Source organism: Rhineura floridana, chromosome 5 (assembly GCF_030035675.1).
Source record: "Rhineura floridana isolate rRhiFlo1 chromosome 5, rRhiFlo1.hap2, whole genome shotgun sequence".
Taxonomy (NCBI): domain Eukaryota; kingdom Metazoa; phylum Chordata; class Lepidosauria; order Squamata; family Rhineuridae; genus Rhineura; species Rhineura floridana.
This window is the reverse complement of record NC_084484.1, coordinates 125,626,325-125,645,677: the sequence shown is the minus strand read 5'-3', so window position 1 is coordinate 125,645,677 and position 19,353 is coordinate 125,626,325. Positions and strand designations below refer to the sequence as shown.

The window sequence follows — 19,353 nt, the reverse complement described above, 5'->3', positions numbered from 1 at the left end:
ATTTTCATGACTAATTCTGAGTGCCTTTTAGTGTCTACTGTGTCACTTCTGAGACAAGATTTTCAAACTGAAAGTTTGTTGTGATAAATGTGCCTCTTTCAGTTGTCTTACAAAATCAGGAAGATTGAATAGACTTGAATAGATGTTGCTGCTCTTTGTCTTTGAGCCAAGAGAGGACACTCAAACGCTTTCCACAAGCCTGAAGTTAGTATTGGTATGAGTTGACAAGGGCTGCCATGACTTAAAACAGACTTATGCAGTGTTGTTTAAGTCCCAGTCATCTTTTAATAGCCTATTTAAAGATAAATGGGCAGTCATGCTCTCCTCTGTAGCGATATGATTTTTCCCCATTGGACAGACAAAGAAAATTCAAAATTGTTCAGAGCTTTTTTTTTAAAGCGGTTCGCACTGTTTTAAGTCCTGTGTAAAAAAAAGTTGTGTTTGCTGTCAATACACTTCGAAAGAGGAGAGAGAAAATAAATTTAAAAAAATATTCAAATGTGCATTGTGATGGTCACCCCTATAGAGTATAGCAGTAAAATAATATCTTGTAGCAATCTTACCTAGTAGGATCTGGTCTCAGACAATCCAGTGGCTCATCTAAACACCTTCTTGCATTCTGACTTGCTGCTGCTGTTCTGTGTCTTGGATGATGGGGAAATCTCATAGTCACCACTATTATTGTGCTTTCACACCCAAGGTTAGATCTGCCAGATTTCCTTGGGCAAATTCTAGGGATTATTTTCTGATATTTACTGGACAGAGATACAAAACAGCATCATATAGTATGGAAAGATTAGTGGGTGAATCAGACAAAATTATGATAAAATTGTTTTTCAGTTTTCCTTACCGCAATCTGCTGTTGACCTTATAGTAAATTGTGTTTTCAGTAACTTTGTTTCCCTTGCTGAACTCTTAAGCTACGGAGATCCTGCTTTCTATGCAAATATTCTTAGAAATGAGCATCCAGGCAGGAGAGATATGGAAAACTGAAACCCAAGCACAAATTTCTGAAGACCCATTTTGTTTTGTAGAGTTTGCCTTGACATGTCAGCATCTTTTACAGGATAATTTAAAAATCACGTTTCTGGCTTTTGACTTTGCAATTAGGAGCCAGATGATTCTTGACAGCTTTTCAAGCAGGGGAAGCAACCATTTCTACTTACTCTCTGCTGAAATTCGAGCACTGGTGCATATACACTTCTGAGTGCTGCCATAGCACAATCCAAGACCAGGTTGATGGTAACCCAGTCTTGACAACCAGAGTATCTCTGTACTTGAGAGCCAAGATAGCCGAGAGCTACTTCTGCAGCATTTGTCCAATACAATTCTGTTTATCTAGAAGTAAATTTGATTGGCTGTGCTAAACACCAGGCCATAAAGAATAGGCCAATAACAAACCATGGATTAAGTCTGACTAGTCATGATGGTCTGTTTGGGCAAAGTAAATCACAATCTTGGGTTTGGATGAAAATAAGCCTGCTGCTTTTTGGTTTGTTTCCCTGCTCAAGGAAGGGAATAATGAAGCAGCACTTGGGCTGCATGCATGAGCATGGCTCAGTATAGTTTAATAAACAATATTTTGAATTGAGTGTTACATGTGAATACGGCCATTGGGCTCAGTAGGACTTATTTTCTAATAGGTTTAGAATCATAGCTGTAGAGGAATGAAAATAATCTAAGTTTTAAATTTTAAGACCTGAAAGGGAGATCCAGACTGGCCTAATAATTACCATTCTGTTTGCTGTATACCTGTCATTCTGCACATCCAGAAGACGCTCATCATCACTGAATGCAACTGAATAGAGAGATTTTATTTATTTATTTATTATTTGATTTATATCCCACCCTTCCTCCCAGCAGGAGCCCAGGGCGGCAAACAGAAACGCTAAAAACACTTTAAAACATCATAAAAACAGACATCAAAATACATTAAAACAAAACAAGGTTAAAAACATTTTTTTAAAAAGCTTTAGAAATCTTTTTTAAAAGGGTTAAAAATATATTTAAAAAACACATATTAACAAGCAATTCCTTTTTTTTTTTTTTTCAATAATTTTTATTCAGATTTTCATAAAACATACAAGACAAAATCATAAAACATTCAAAGACAAAAAACAAAATCAAAAATAGTTAAACAAAAAGAAAAAAAGAAAAGAAGAAAAAAAAAAAACAAAAATAAAAAATAAAGAGTAAAATATTGACTTCCCATTTGTCAAAGATCAAATCAGTTATAAGTCTATAATATATAGCAATCCTGTCTCTTAAGTCATATTATAAAATCACTTTCCTCCAGTAGTTATCTTACTTAATCATCAAATCTCATAAACATTACTTTATTCTTTCCACAAAAAGTCAAAGAGAGGTTTCAATTCTTTAAGAAATATATCTATCAATTTTTTTTTCCAGATAAGCATATTGATTAATCCATCTCATTACTAATTATGATAATCTTATTGTCATAACCATAGTCAAAATAAACATTTCAATTAATCCATCACATCAGAATCTGTTAGGTTCAGTAATTTCAGTAGCCATTGTTCTATTATCTCTATTAGTTCCATTTTCCATCTTCCATCTTCAGTAGTCTTGTTAAGTCCAGTAATTTCAATATCCAATCTTCCATTATCAGTATTCCATAATAATCTTGCTGTCAAAGCCATAGTCATATAATAAGAGTCTGATGGGAATTACCTCTATCCCAAATATTTTCTTGCCATCCATTCTGAATAAGTTGCTGAAATACTGCTGTAAAATCATATCTCTGTTCTTTTTTTCAAAATACACTGGGTCATCTCTTAAAAGTTTTTCCATTGTCACATGGCTGCAGTTAATTCCATAGATTTTCTCTATATTGGGCTCCATCACATCATTCCAGTCCAGAAGATAATCCATGCCATTGATAACTTTATCTCTAGAATCTTCATTAATTTCTTCAGAGATAACATTGAGTTCCAAACAATAGATTTTATTTCTAAAGTCCATAGACTCCAAATCTTGTTCCTGTTCCACGTTTGTTCCAATCTCCGGGATCTCCTCTCTCACAGGGACCCCTATTCCAGTCTCCAGGGTCTCCTCTCTCACAGGGACCCCTATTCCAATCTCCGGGGTCTCCTCTCTCACAGGGACCCCTTCCAGGGTCACCTCTCTCACAGGGACCCTTATATCTTTAATCTCCTGCTTCATTTTACTCAATTCAATTTTCGTTATCTCAATCTCATTCATTATTCTCTGAAACATAGTTATTTCCAGATTCTCAGCCACTTTCTTAATTGCCATTTTAAAAGAAAAATATAGGAAAACCACTTCTTATTTCAGCAACAATTGGGTTAATACTCCAAACTTGGTGACATCACAGTATAAACAGAGCAGACAGCCTTATCTCTCCAATAGTTAAGTAAACAAAATGCAGTTCCCAGGATCGAAGCAATTAATGGCAATCGTCAAGAAACAGATTCGTCAAAATAAAATAGACCAAAAAGAGAGTAGTCTCAAAACAGTATAATATTTTTCAAAATAAAAATCTGGAATAGAAATCCCTCTTCTGTGTGTATCTTTAGAATGCAAATCCAGGACAGCTTTTTGCAACAAAAACAGAGATAAGCTATTAATTAGTGCGTAGCAGAGAGAAGTTACGGCTCCCCAGTGAGATGTCAAAAACCGATCAATCTGGCAAATCTCTTTTAAACAGCAACAATTTAAGTCAAGTAAAAGAAAAATATAGAAAGAAGGGTGCTTGCCTGTTAGTGCGTTCTCTCTTAGAAGATAAGATGAACGTTCGCTTTAACAGATAGAGCTTGCTGTTGAAAATCCGTCCCACCTTCGTCGGCTGGACCTCGTCCCATAAATTAATGAGATCTGGTCGTCCCAACAAAAATAGGCTTTGAGGTTAATCTCTTCGTTTCTCCCTACCCGGGAGAAGTTTAATCAGTCAAAAAAAAAAAGAAAAAACTGACTGATATATCTGAATAAGCTTCTTTTGAGGCAGGAGCCCGTCTCAAAAGCAGGCACAGGCTAAGTCACCCTTCCCGGAAGTCCTCACCCTTCCCGGAAGTCCACTTGTTGAAAGAGGAAAGTCTTCAAAAGACGTCAGAAAGATAGCAGAGATGGTGCCTGCCTAATATTCAAGGGAGATGCCACTAATTTCCTGTACAGTTGTACTCTGCTACCAATAGTGTATGATAGCATCCCTAGCTTAAAAGCTGGCTTGAACAGGGTGCCTCTTTTCTGCATTGAAAGTATTTCATTGACCAGTGGGTATTTCTTTGCATTTGTATCCCCAATTACTAATTATTTGGATACAGGTGAAGGGGGAGAATAAAAGTGTTTTTCAGATGATCTTATGTTGTCTGGGGATGGGTAAAGTAGAAGAGGAATTCTCATAATCTGTGATACATAAACTGCATCCAAAATTCATCACCAGCTCCCTCCTGCTTGATTGAAGTTTGAGAGCTTCGCAGGGTATTAAGTCATTGAACTGTCAGCAAGGCTGTTCTTTGACAGCTGACAAGACTGCAGGAATGAGGCTTATCCAGCAAGCCTTTTATTCCTTCCTTCTAAATTCTCTGTCTGAGAATCACTGTGAAGAACCTAGCTGGAGCACTACTGTCAAAGCCAAAACTTTCCCTAGCAATCCATCCCTATAGATCTTCCAAACACTGATATGATTAGCTGACACCTCATTTCCCTTCAACTTTCCTCAAATTTCTAATCAGAGTGAAAAGCAGTTGTTGATTTTGCTTGGAAGCTAGCTGTTTCAGTGAATTATGATCATCTAACCAACCCACATATCTCAGTTGTTGAGCTATGAAAAACCTTTTGGTCATACATATATAGTCCTTTCACTTCTCCATTCACACTAGAAAACAAACCAGGGGGACTTCCATTAACTAGCATTTCCTGTATCTTCTGAACTGGGAAAATTGCTTTGGAGAAAGTTAGGCTGTTAATCTAACTTCAAATAATGTATCTGTATTCTGGCTTTAAGTTGGATTCCTGCATTGAGCAGAGGGTTGGACTTGATGGCCTTATAGGCTCCTTCCAACTCTACTATTCTATGGCTTGTTCAGAAGCTGTTAACCATAGTTTCCTGGTTTTGACAAAATGGGAAACTATGGTTAGTTGAAGAGTTCCTGGTTTGCTCAATCCCACTGTAAAGGAAGGAGCAAAGGGGCTGTGTGCATGCCTTCAAGGTTTGTTCAGATCTTGACTTCTTAAGGTGAGATATTACTGTCTAGACCAGCTCTTTGTAGTGCATCCACTGATCTCAGCTCCATAACTTTTATAAGTTCCTTGGCAGTACCTTGTAGCTTTTCTTGTTCTCTAGCACCTGAATACGGTTGCTGAGAGGGGGGCCTTCAGAGTCTCTTCAAACAGACTGTGATTTTGATATTGTCAGAATTTTTTAAAAAATCTAAATCTGTAAAGTTAACTTGAAATGTATTCAGTTGCTATCACTGGTGTTGAACATCATGAACAAGTTAATGTGGGCTGCTGTCCAATATTTGCTTACTCTGTTGCCAATTTTCCTCTGCTAAGGTCACTGAAGTAGAGAGTTAAAGGAATGATAAAGCAGTATGCAGAAACCTGACACACTCTTAGTATACATTTCCAAAACGGGGAACTTGTTTCATTTTAATGTACATTGCCTTGAAAGGCAGACTTTGCAACTGAAATGCAGTGTTCTGTAACTAGAATGTTGTGAGTATTATGAGATTGCTATGAAATAGTGTGACTTAATTCTGGCTGTAGAATTTCCCTTTTGTTTGGCATGGGGCTGTATGCTATGAAAGTATTCCATTTCTGGGAATTACATGGTCCACTGTCACTAACTAGTAGTAAATGCCACATTCTATGTCATGACATGCAATATGCCAAAATAATGTTTCAGTTCTGAAATATGTGCAAATATAGCCTGTATACTGGATTAGTCTTCATTTTCATGCTTTGTTTCCTTATCTTCCTTTCTGCTTTTCCAAATCCTCCACAGAGCCAAATTACCAAGTGTTTCTGAAAGCAGCTAAAACACCTAAGTTTTCAGAAGATCCCACAGAACTGGAATGTAGGATCATGGAGGCACAGAACAGTGAAGCAAATATACGTTTCACTGTGGCGTGGTACTACAGATTGCCTGTGCGCAGTGATGAAGTAGTAAAAAATGAACTTCTTGCCACCATGGATGCAGACTGGACACTGGTAATTGGGGACAGAAGCAAACATCGGGCCCAGAATGGTGAAATTATTTTCTCTAAACCAACTGTGGACACCTTCCGCTTACGAATCCAGTGGACCTCTGAAGCAGACAGAGGAGATTATTATTGTGTCATTTCTTCATGGAGCTGGCAACGAAACAACAGCTGGATAAAGATCAAGGATGTGGCTTCCATGCCTGTAAGCATTTTATGGTCTACACAAGGTAAGAATTTTGCGCAGTTTGACTTAAACTTCTGATGCAAATTGCTGGTGACTCAGTGGCTTACCTTAATAGACTCTGAGATGGAAAAATTCTAAAGGATCTTGATGGATGTATATACATCTGCCATAGCATCTTTTGGAAAGAAGAGAGTGGAAGTAGCTAATGATGGGATCAGAGAGCATGGTTACCATTTAGGAATGTTCAGCACAACCAATAATAATGCTAGATTAAGGTTGCTAAGAGCCCCAAGCCAGAAATATTTTAGGGGAGCATTAAGGTTATAGAATACACACTATAATCACAAGTTCTTGTCCCTTTTTAAGCACCTGCTGGTAGTATACCAGGAAGCAGCTTGCAATGTATCTAAAGAGAATTGCAGAGCCTTGAGGAAATAGTAGCTTTGGGGAACTAATGCAAGGAGTTGGTCAAGGCACTAAAGTTTATACTGAATTCTTCTGAGAGTTCATCAGACACAGCCTACATGTTCAGGAGCCTTTTTTCACACCAAGGTGGCTAGAGACAGGTTTTTTTAATGTGGGGTTTTTTTTAGAACAATGTATAAGCTGCTTAATTGGAACTCTCTGAGCAGTGACAAAACTGTGGTTTTAGGAGTGGTTGTAGGAGTTGAGGGTATGAAAGCAAGGCATGATGCTGGTTATCACAGTGGCCTTGGTAATCCAGCTCTCTCCAAATCAAATGTAATTTAGTTTGACTGTGTTGTGAAAAGCTGTTTATGGTTAGAGTTTTTGTCCTATGGAAAGTTGTGCCTAGACACCAACCAGCAGCATATTTGGGCACTTCTGTACACAACTTGGAGTGTGGGAAATTTGCTTTAAAAAAGGCAAGTTGCCTTTTTACTGGAACACCTTGTGTTCATTGCCTGCAGAATACAGAAGCAGAGACTTGCTTTAGTTCATGAAAGTTCTGTGATCTGGCAAATTCAAGAATAGACTGAAATAGTCTCAGAATCTGGGCTATAAAGGCTGAGAGAAAAAAACAGGACAGAAGCATTTCCAAATCAACATACTTGAGACCTATCAATCACCTTTATGATTTTTTTTAGAACGTAATTATTTGCCAGCAGCAGTACTGTCACATCCTATACCAGGTGTGGAGAACCTTTGACCCTCCAGATGTTGCTACACCTCCCATCAGCCCCAGCACACATGGCCAATGGCTTGACTAGAGAGTTCACATGATTAATGACTGGAATTCAAAGTCCCATTTCTGCTATGGGCATACACCTTGGACAAGTTCCCAGCTCTGAACCAGAGTTCACCTGATTTCATTTTTACAAGTAGGGATCTGCCACACAGTGGTTGTAAGAATGAAAACGCAGTGACAGACTAGATGTATTCTTTACTGTCAGCTTGTTTTGAATATGTGTTTGCTGAACCAGTTGTGAAGTAATTTGCCATGAGCCTAGCTAATTTGCAAGATGCTGTACTAGGTGTACAATTATTATTATTTTTATTTACTCTATAAGCCACCCTTCCTCCCAAAGGAGCCCAGGGCAGTAAATGCATCAATTTTTTTTTTAAATCTAAGAACAGTTAAAAACATTATCTCAGCCAATGATTTCAGGGTTCCCAGGAACAGTATCTTTAAGCCATCAAATGCCTATGTAAACAGGAAAGTTCTATAATTCCTCCTGAAAGTCAGTAATGAGGGAGACTGAAGTTCCTCACCAGAGACGGCATTCCATGAATGGGAATCATCACTGAAAAGGCCCTATAATCGGACATTGCCAACCTGGCTGCCCCATTGGTGGCACCAACAAAGCCTCACCTGCTGGTCATAGGGTCCAAGATGGTTAATCAGTTCTCTGAATATGTCCTTCAAATGTTCAGATGAAATAATTCACGATAGTGTTCTGTTTTGAGTGATGGCCCCAGCAGTAAAGAAGTGAGGCTTCAATGGTACCCTAGACAATTTTTGTTCAAGGCCCAAGATGAAGACTCCATATGAGCAGAGCTCAGAGTTTGCTTCAGCAGCAGTCAACTTCAGATTGGGCCTTAGAGCTGCAGTTTATCTCAGTTGCTAGCTCTGCCTTTAGCGAGAGGAGCCTCTTCATTTTAAGGGGCCCAGCCTGTTTTATCATTTGTTGATTCTGACAAAGTCGGGAAGGCTGTGGTCCCACTAGGACTTCTGAGCTACAGTTCTCAGAGGAGGGCAGTGTGATGTCCTCAGGTTGGAAAGATACTGATACAATGGGCTTCTCTTACGCAAGTGTAAATCTGAAGCTGGGCCTCTGCTGCTCCAAATTCCTTGCCTCATCCCCCTAAAGAATGGGAATCTGACTCCAGGATCATAACAGATAGGCTTGTTGTCAAAGTTCTGCGTTACAAGAAAAGCAAAAATCTGTGTATTCTGAAACTGTGAAAACAAAGCACATTTGCTTGCACAATTTCCCTTACTTTGTTGAATTCTGCAAATTTCATTACTTTTCATATTTTGATACTGGTTTCTTGATAACAGTAACGGGCAAAGGCGTATGCAGAGCACTGAAGCCCCACTGCAAACCATGATTGTTTTATGGTATGTATAAGTCACCTATAATAACATGTCTTGGCAGTTAAGGAATAAAAAAAATTAAAAACTTTAAAAATAGACAACAATACATTACAATAAAAGTTTGACAGAAATCAAGAAATTAAAACAAAATACAGAGCTAAAAGAGTGAAGAATACAACATAAAATCTAAAACAGACTTTAAAAGCTGTAGCAAGCTTAAAAGGCCGGGGGGGGGGATTTCATCTAGCACCAAAACATCTGAACCAGTTTCTTCTCTGTAGCTCATTAGTTGAGGCATGTTTTCCAAGATACAGTAGCTACCTTCCCTCTCCAGTTCATTTGGTAAAAAAAATTGACTGATAGAGAAGGGACTAAATTGAGCTGGGAAATCCTAGCTTTGTATCTGAAAGGATCAAATTATGAATAGAAAGCATGAAATCCTTCCTCCCTTCTATTTGATACAGGAATAGTAATTTCAAAGAGCAGGTGTGGAGGAATTGGTATAACTCAGTGGCAAAGCACACGTAATGTCTTGGTTCTGTCCTGGCATTTTCAGTAGCAGAGCTTAAGTGAGATCCTTGTTCAAGATCTTGGAGACTTGCTACTAGTCAGTCACAATACTTGACTAAGTGGACTACTGGTCTGACACTGTTTGTGTGCATGTGTGTTCAAAAATAAATAAACATATCTTAACTTGTGACTGGTTGAGGTAAAAAAAGGCGTCTCAATTACACAGCCACGAGAGTAGCTGTATACTATAGCCAGCATGGATTTTTCGCATTCCTAAATTGAAAATACCCCCCAGGCAATTCTGATGCTTTCCATAAGCTCATTTCAAACAAAACCTTCCAAAACTTATAGCACTGAACAGGGCCGGCCCCAGACATGCCGGGGCCCTTGGGCACCAGCTTGCCCTGGGCCCTGGCACGCATGTGCACACACATACATACATGCGTGCGTGCGCCCAGGGCCAGCCCCAGACATGCTGGAGCCCTTGGGCAAAAGCCTGCCCCAGGCCCCAGCGCTCCCCTTCTGTGACTCGCGCACGGCAAGAGCTTCGGGACTCCGCCATTCCCTTCCTTAATTCACCTTGTTCTGCTGTTGCGCACACAGCGGTGCCCTTAAGAAAGATGGTGGCTGAGGTTTCCCTAAGGAGCTGAAGAAGCCTCTGCCGCCATCTTGGTTTATGGCAGGGATGCGAGCACACAGCATGCATGTGTGCCATCAGCCAAGATGGCGGCAGAGGCTTCAGCACCTTAGGAAAACCTCAGCCGCCATCTTTCTTAAGGGCTCCGCTGCGGGCGCAATAGCAGAACAAGGTAAATTCAGGAAGGGAATGGTGGAGCTCCGAAGCTCTCGGCCTGTGATCTGCAGCAGCAATCCTGCCATGAATCGCGGAAGGGGAGCAGAGGGACCCCCCCCAGGGGCTCCTATAGCCTCAGGGGCCCTCGGGCCAGTGCCCCACCTGGCCGCCCCTTGGAACCAGCCCTGGCCCTGAACTCAGAAACGCTTGCTTAACAACCCTCTAAGTTTTCACGGCAATACACAAAACAGAGAGACTCGAGAGTTCAAAGTGTAAAACGAGAGAAAAAATCGAGACTGTTGAACATTTTTCTGTCAATGGTCTCATAATTTGTTGAAATTAATTAAAAATCAGCTATGTCCACAGAGTACCTGTGATCCTATTACTGACCTTGCCCCATACTCTGATTTTCTTCTTCTGCAGTTTAAAAGTTTAAAAAAATGCGTGGCTGATTTTTAGTTGAAGAAATTTAAGATTGGAGTCAATGATAAGCTCGAGCACACTCAGTAAGAACCAACTGTGAGTGCCAGACTAACAGCTGCTTGGCTTGGCTAGTCAGGTGGCCACACCCATGTCAGGCATTTATTTCACTTTAGTCAGTATTGGCTTCCCCCCAAAGAATCTTGGGAAGTATAGTTTGTGAAGGGTGCTGACAGTTGTTAGGAGACTCCAATTCCCCTGACAGAGTTCCAGTGGTTAGAGTGGTTTAACAGTCAGCTCCTCTTCTGGGAATTGTAGCTCTGTGAGGGGAATAGGGTATCTATTTGGGACAAGCCATGACTAAGTGAAGCAAAGGTCTAGTGTGGGTGTGGCCACTGATAGTTTTGGTTTAAATTTGGGTGGGAGACTACACGAGCCTGCTGTAGAATAAAAATGTGGGGAAAACCCTGGAAAGTAATGATACTGTTCACAATGTTTTCCTTTTGGAATGGAAAGAGGCTTTCCCTTTGCCCAGTGCCCACCCACCCCATCTCCTCCCTTCCCCCTTCCTTCCCACCCCTACCCTTCCTCCCCTTCTCTCCCACTCCTCCCTGAGGTCAGTTTCACCTATTCTAAGCATGATTGTACAGAAGTAAATCCCACTGAACTTAAAAGACACACAAATAATCAAACCTGGCCTCCCCTCCTCCTCATATTCCCTCCCCTCTTGCTGCTTCCCTTACCTTCCAATCTCCCTCCCCTCCCTTCTCCTTCCTTTTTTCCCTCCCCTCTTTTCCTCCTCCCCCATGGTCAGTTTTACCTATCCTAAGGATAATTGCACGGGAGTAAATCCCATTGAACTCAATAAGCATGCAAATGATCAGACCTGCCTTTCCTCTTCTCCCCTCCTCCTACCTTCTTCCCCTCCCCCTTCCTTCTTCCTCCTCCCCTGCTCACTGCAGCCATCTCCCTCTCCCTCCCTCCCTCTCCCTCTCTCCTTCCTCCCTTTTCTCCTTATCCCCCCCTCTTCTCATCCCGTGGTCAGTTTCACCTATCCTAAGCATGATTGCACCAGAGTATATCCCATTGAACTCCATAAGCATGCAAATGATCAAACCTGCCCTCCCCTCCCCCTCCTGCCTGCTCCCCTCCTCCCCCGTGGTCAGTTTCACCTATCCTAACCATGATTGCAGGAAAGTAAATCCCATTGAACTCAATAAGCATGCAAATAATAAATCCATTCTCAGCAAACTTGTACAGGATCTCACTTCTTACCTCCCAGCTTAAAAAGCAGAGAAATTCATTAGTAGGGAAAAAAAACTTTTTTGTTATAGAACGTACCTATAGCCAACACATATTTCTATCAAGCTGTACTTCACATATCCACAGAAAAAGAAGCAAAAGAAAATAATTTATTATAGGAAACTTCACTAAAATTGCCAAGTAAATAAAACATATTTAAAGTGACTATCTGAACTATATCAACTGTGTTAATATTGTTGCTTTCTGCCTGCTAAAACAAGATCAGCACAGCACATGTCTTGTTTTTGTTATTTGGGCTACTTGCAGGTGTTGCCATCACTCACCATATGCTCCAGAGGGACATGTTGCCAAATTCTTCGAAACTACACAGGAAGTGAATTGGACTGTGAAAGTTCCACTGAAATTGTGTTTACATTTTTACAAATTTGTAGGGTAGTACACTATCTCAGAGAGGAGGTAAGATCTCCTGCTTCCCTGGTGCATTCACTATAGCTGTCCAATTTCCCTGCTTTTTAAAGTTTGATAGAAATATCTGTTGGCTATAGGTACTTTCCTAAACTGCAAAGTTTTCTTGCCTATTAGTGAATACAGATTTGAGATATAGAACATTGGCTAGAACTAGAAAACAGCAGCCCATCTTTCTCTTCTCTGCTATATAGTACTTACTAATACAAAACATGTGATGTTGATGTCATTATGCTCCAAGTTTCCTGGCCCCCGCAAGTGGCAGGGGCTGTGGAAATTCAGAGCATGATGACATCATGTCATATGTCATGTCATATGTCTGCGTTTGTGTTGGAATTGCTTTTTAAGATGTTTTTAATACTCTTATTTAATTTTTTTTAAAGATGTTTGTTTTAATATCTTTTAAATGCTGTTTTTATTGTTTTTTAGAGTAATTTTAGTGTTTTTGTTGTCCTCCCTGGGCTCCTACTGGGAGGGAGGGAGGGAGGGAGGGAGGGAGGGAGGGTGTGTGTGTGTGTGTGTGTGTGTGTGTGTGTGTGTGTGTGTGTGTGTGTGTGTGTGTGTGTGTGAGAGAATAAGTAAATACTACTTTCTTAAAGGTATTTTAAGGAGATACAGGACTGTTTTCAAAAGTAGATATGTATCTTCTGTAAATTCTAGTTCAGCATAAAAGGAATAAATTAGTGGATCAAGTGGAAAGATCTGTGGCTCACTAAGCTAGTGGACGTGAAGTTATTATTTTAGTAATTAGGTGCTTATTGTAACATCCAGGCTTAGAACTGGAGTGCCTGATGCCAATACCACATTAGAACCTTTTGAGAGCAATTGTGCACTTCACTTGTTAGTTCTAGAAGAATATGCCTTGGCCATGGGCACCTAACACATCAACAACTTCTCAAAGGCTGAAGAATTGACTTCATGTATACATTGCACAGCCCAGCTTTGTCAGACAGGCATGCTTAAATTAGCTGCCCAGACTTCCATTGCAAACACTAAAACTCATTCTCTTGGAATATCTTTCTGGGTCCTAGAACTAAGTTTGGTTGAGTTTTGAAACAGCTTATTGGCTGCCTAGTGAATGTCAAGCATCTCTACAATTTTTTGCTCCATTCGGCTGAGCTGCTGATGCCCATGGGCAAGCAGCTGAGTGGCAAACTACACCTTCACTCTGTGCACTTGACATACTCGCTGTTGCTTACCAGAGAGCTATATGAGCTGTGTTAGTCCCCTGTTGCATCAATTGCATACACACAAATCTCCTCAGATGCTAGTAGCCCTTTGTGGCTGAACAGGAGAAGACAGTCATCCCTACAGCTCTCATAGTGCTGCTTGGTGTTTAACACCAGACAGTTAATGTTGCTGCTGTCAGGATAGGATTGGGAAGCAGAAGTCCAGGTCTCCAGGAGGCTTCCCTTGATGCAACAGACCCTGCATGCAATGTTTCAAAGTAAGTAAAGTTATATACATTGAAACAGAGACCCCTATAAGACCATTTGAAGTAAAGCCCATTACCATCTAAAGCACCCCACTTTCCCTATAAGACCATTAAGTCTAGAGTCAAAGGTTTGTCTGATGGCACCACTATGGACGGTCCTGATGCAGATGTATTTGTGGTATATTCTCTCATCTTCAAATATTTTTAAGGTTGGGATGGATGTAGCATAGGATGCATGGCTGCTTCAGTACTGGAGGAAGAGGAGCAGAAGGGAGGCAGGAGCAACAGTGTAGGCCAGCAGTACAAAGCTGAGAGATCACTGCTGTTAATTTGTGTTGAACTTTAAAAATATTTATATGAAAATCAAGACTCCCTTCTAAACAAAACACTTACCTGGTCGTGTGTTTTCTGCAATGTATTTTCTCATGCAGGTATATATATGTGTATATATATATACACTTTGATACAGTATAACATGTACCATATACACTGCTGTTCCAAAATAGGCTGATCTTTTAAAAAATTCTGATCCTTCCTAGGATGACTCAGACAGCAAACTGCTGCCGATACTTTGGATCACTTCCTCCTGCACCCACCTGTTTTATTACACCTCTTTTATTATGGTTGTACTATCATGCATCTTCATTTTCACTTGTGTCCTACTTATGATCCAGGCTGAGGCTGCCTAATGTGAGGGGTTTTATTGTCTGTTGCCAGCATTTGTACTGCATTTGTACTTGTACCCTGTAATCAGAGGGGTTTACAATGGTTAATAAAATACACAACAATCCATGCATCAAGAAATCGTAAAGTAACAGAAAGTGTAATAGCAGCAGACAAGATCTTGGGCTCTTGCTGGGAGGAAGGGTGGGATATAAACTAACTAACTAAATAAACAAATAAATGAATTTAAAGCAGCATCCAAAAAAAGCCTGCTGAAACAGAGCAGTTTTCACTGCCTGCTGGAAGCTGAGCAACAATGGGGCCAGGTGTGTCTTTCTTAGGAGCTATTCTAGGCACCACAACAGAGTGTCTTTCATTTGCAACTGCTTTCTTGTTGGCAGGAGAGTGTGGTGCAGGGCCTGTGGCCTATCAGAGGATCATATGGGAGGTGACTTTTTGGCTTATGTATAACTGCAGTGGCTTTCTTCCCCCCCCCAAAAAAAACCATGTTATTTCTTCTTTGCCATACAAATATTAGAACAGTATAAAATACATAACACACAACAAAGAAAGAAAAAAGGAGCATTAATCACATTGTTGCATATGAAGAAGTCAATTTTTTGTTAATTGTCCTTTTTTTTAGTAATTGTTCTCTTTTCCACTTTGAGTTTTCCTATACAGTCTTTTTAAGAGTGGTCCATGTACACACACACGAACACACACGTGTGGTTGATTCTGAGAATGTTTCAAACATCAAATTCTGTGGGAGAATAAGATATTGTGTCAGTGAATACCACATCCATAAGTAACACACGAGTCTGTTTATAAAAACAGAACCATCCAATTTGTTTTTTATTTTACAAAATGTGCATTGTTTTTATAGATTGCAGACCATGGTTTTGGGGCAATCTTAGGGCTAACCATGGTTTGAGTTAACTGACATTGCAGATTACAGCTAAAGCTAAGTATAGAATGGGTGCTCGGGGGAGGGGAGGAACATGTAAGCCTTGTAGCACATTTCTGCACATGGTTTAGAGATGTGACTTGAAGCTAGCCATGTGAGATAAGTTCACAGATCGGTTTATCTAGTGGTTGGTAAAATGTGACATTTTAAAATTTGCTCTGGTATGCTTAGGCTAAGAAAGTTTTCCTCCTGTGTTGAGATGGAATTTTTTTCTTTGGTCTGTAAAACTCAGTATCCAAATTGCTTGTCACTCACATGAGGCTTTTTAGCTGTTGTGTCTCTTGAGAGGAATGTAGCATATACAGTGTAATAGCTGCTCAGACTTTAAAATGCAGCCTTGTTTGTGAAAGACAGGTTCACCCTTTTTAAATATACTGTGAATGTTTTTGTGCTTTGGGTTCTGAGTTGGGTGATCTGAAAGAGAAAGTGGTGGCTTCATGTGTGGCATTCTCCCCTTTCCTTTTTAGCAATTGCAGTTTTCCTTGAAACTTGAACAAATTCCATTTCTCACCAAATGTACAGAAGAAATGGAATCTGTATTTTGACAGGTCATCTTTATTTTTAGTGCTGTTTTCTGCATTTCAAATACTTTTTTGTCTTACCGAGTGGTGAGCTTGAATGGCATGTGCTGCCTCAGTGTTAGTTCAATTTTGACTTGTTCTTTGTAAACAAGCATGCATTAAAACAAAACTGTGACTAAAATACAGAGGTCTATACATATGTTTTCACTCAGTTTTGCTGCTCCTTAAGGCACTTGACCTTAGGATTGTTGATTGTGATCTTCAGTGAAATAACTCTCTGCAGGGATTGAACGTAGGTGGTCTTAGCCTCGGGCAGAAGATTTAGACACATAATCAGCTAGAGTATGTTGCTTAGGTCCAGATTTGTGATAGTCCTGACCTCCTGTTGACCCACCTAGATCATGTGGCATTTGAGGTTCAGTTTATGCAACTTGCTTGCTGTTTACTGCTACCTTCTCTATAATAGTATCTCTTAGTTTAATCTTCAGCATTGTATTTCAGAATTTGTGATTATCTGGACTCTGTTAAAGTTCAAACCAGAGAATGATGGAAGTGCCCCATTGCAGTTCATGGTATTGAAGTTCTGCGTTGAACATAAGTCTCTGCGTTGAACATAAGTCTCATATATATATATATATATATATATATATATATATAAAAGACAGTTTTGAAAGCAACAAACAGAACTTCACTCAAGCTTGCTCTGGATCCCTAGAAGGATTCCGTTAATCACCTAATATATATATATATAAACGTAATTGTGATTAACCAAACAGAGGTTTTTATTATATTAACAAAACGTTTCAGCTTCCGCCTTCATCAGCAGCATATATGCCATAGGTGCTATTCATAGTTTGGTGACATCCAGACTAGACAATTGCATTGTAATCGGTCAGTTTATTGATCCAGTCAACAGATCCCACAATAAAGCATTTATTGGTCCTGTTTCAGTTTCTTACCAGCCCTTTCCCATCAGGTCTCAGGGCAAGTTACAATAATTAAAAATACAATATTAAAATCAGTTTAAAACAATTTACAATCAAGTGAATAGGGTGGATCCAAAAAATATTAAAACAGGCATCAAAGGTCTGATAAAGAGGCATTACCATGAAAGCTGCATAATGAAGGTGCCAAATGCATCTCTGTCGGGAGGATATTAATATAAAATAAGATCATGGAATATCTCTAACAGATAGGAATGGCTACATTTATTTGGATAGGATTTTTACTTGTATCTTCGTTGTTGTCAACAGGAATTTGGATACAGTTTCTGCAATCTTCCTATCATAAGATTAACTAAGAAAAACATAATATTCAGATGATCTTCAAGGATATAAAGTGGTTACTGGATTAATTAACTTTTTCCAGAGATCTCAGTAAAAACTACTGCAGTGTGCTCTGTGGAACTAACTTTAAAGATGAAAGCCCCAGCTGGTGCAAAATATGCTCTACCCATGTTGATTATGGGGACAAGATGGTCAGAATATGTTTCACCAATTTATATATTGCACTGGCTGCCAGTACATTTCCAGTCCTGATTTTACTGGTGTTTTTACTTATAAAGCCCTAACCAGTTTGGGACCAGGTTAACCAGCTTGCCTCTGCTTAATAAAAGCAGCTTTGGATGCCCTTGTTGTCCATCTATATATGTTGCATCTCTGCAGAGGCTGTAAACTATAGTTTGTGCAGAGATTCATCTTCATAAGTGAAAAGTATCATGTTGGTATGGGCTTCCCAACTGATCAGTCACCAAAGCAAATACTTGATTTCTTTACAACGACTGAATGCATTCTTCATCATAAACAATCATAGGAGCGGTTACAATATAAGTCAGTTTAAAACAGCCACAGTCAATTTCAAATAACAGAGAAAGCAGATAAAATACCTGAACAAAGCCAACAATCAAAACCACAGAACAGCTGCAACCTTTTAATCTAAAACTGAAATGGCTTGGTTCATACATAATACTAACCCTTGTGTTTTGTATGTCCTCATGTTATGTGCATAAGCCTGTTTCCCCTTACCCAGTCCTCCAGTGTGACTGAAGACTATCAGGATCAATTATTTCTGCTAATCTAAGTTTCGCTGATGTCCAAGCTGGAAATGGTGGTTAGCGATAGATCTGGTTTATCTGGGCAAGCCAGAATTGTAACATTAATTACAGTTGGTCTTGTTTGCACATAATCTTGTTCATATCTTGACCTATTAAGACAAGATTTGATTGCCTGAATGTGGCCAACAGTGGCCAAAAACCACAGGTTAGTTGAAAATAGGAAATAAATGCTTTCAGTCTCTTCCTTGTCATGCTGGACAATGAAATGAGGGAATGAGTCTGAGGCCCTTTCATATAGCACTTAATAATAGTTGTATATACTGCATTCAGATGTAACACATCACCATATAAATCCAGGGATGATGAGATACCTTGGTTGTGTGCTTGGGATTTGAATTCCTAGGAAACATTAAAGAAAGGTACTTGTATATTTAGATAGCTATTGTCTCTTAATAAGAACTTAAGTGTGAAAAGAAAAATTGATGGCTTGGGGCCCAGGATCCCTTGGGGACTGCTGCCTCTTTCTATCTGTCTGACTGCTTCCCAAGATCTGGTAGAGAGGATATTGTTTGCCTCCCAACCATGGTGGAAGCACAGCTGGCTGGAACAAGAAAAGGAGCTTTCCTGGTGGCCATGCCCAGATTGTGAAAACATTGTTGTCCCATGAGGTAGGTTTGAGCTTCTCCCCTCTACCATTTGGTGAAGACTTCTGTTCCAAAAAACATTTGCCTTACTGCACAGATGATGGTTGTACTTGTACTGTTTTTATGTTCAACCTGTCTCTACTTTATCTGATTTTTATGGTTTTAACCCAAGTTTGTGGTATTTTAGCTGTTGTAAGCTGCACATTTTCCAAAAAATTGAACAGTATACTGGGTAAGCTTAAGTATTGCCAAAAGAGAGGACACAGATTTGCATACAAATTTTGCATACTAATTTATATGTATAGATTCAAATTTAGAAATAATTATAATGTAAATAGAAATAGAATACACCTCTCACCATAGAGGGAAATACTGATCCAGATTACCTGTGTGCCTGTTCAGTCTGCCATCCAGGTGCTAGCTGTTGATGAGCAGCTTCAAGGCCCTTGCTTCTCCTCCTTAGAGTTCTTTATTTTAAAACTGGCCTTGGACTGGTCAGCCCTTCAAATAGAGGATGCCTTCAAGTAGAGGACTATCCTCTGTAAAGTACGGCACTTGGCCACCTGAAGCAGAAAAGTTACAAGTGGCCATGCTTGCTGGGGCTGATGGGAGTTGTAGTTCAAAAAAGTAACTTTTCCAAGCTCTGACCTGAAGTAAGCATTATCTTTGGGACTGACCTACGGTAGTTTTTAA

At 39.8% G+C, this 19,353-nt stretch overlaps 1 protein-coding gene across 5 annotated transcripts in view; it reads left to right on the top strand.

The window, feature by feature from the left end:
* Positions 1-19,353, top strand: part of PTGFRN (prostaglandin F2 receptor inhibitor) — a 134,077-nt gene that overhangs the window by 66,139 nt on the left and 48,585 nt on the right. For all 5 annotated transcript variants that reach the window (XR_009762847.1, XR_009762846.1, XM_061628010.1 and 2 more), the window contains exon 5: positions 5,990-6,415. Coding sequence is in view for 3 of the 5 variants with exons in the window: in XM_061628010.1 (XP_061483994.1) it covers positions 5,990-6,415 (426 nt within the window). In the remaining 2 variants the exon portion in view is untranslated. The remainder of the gene's footprint in view (positions 1-5,989; positions 6,416-19,353) is intronic.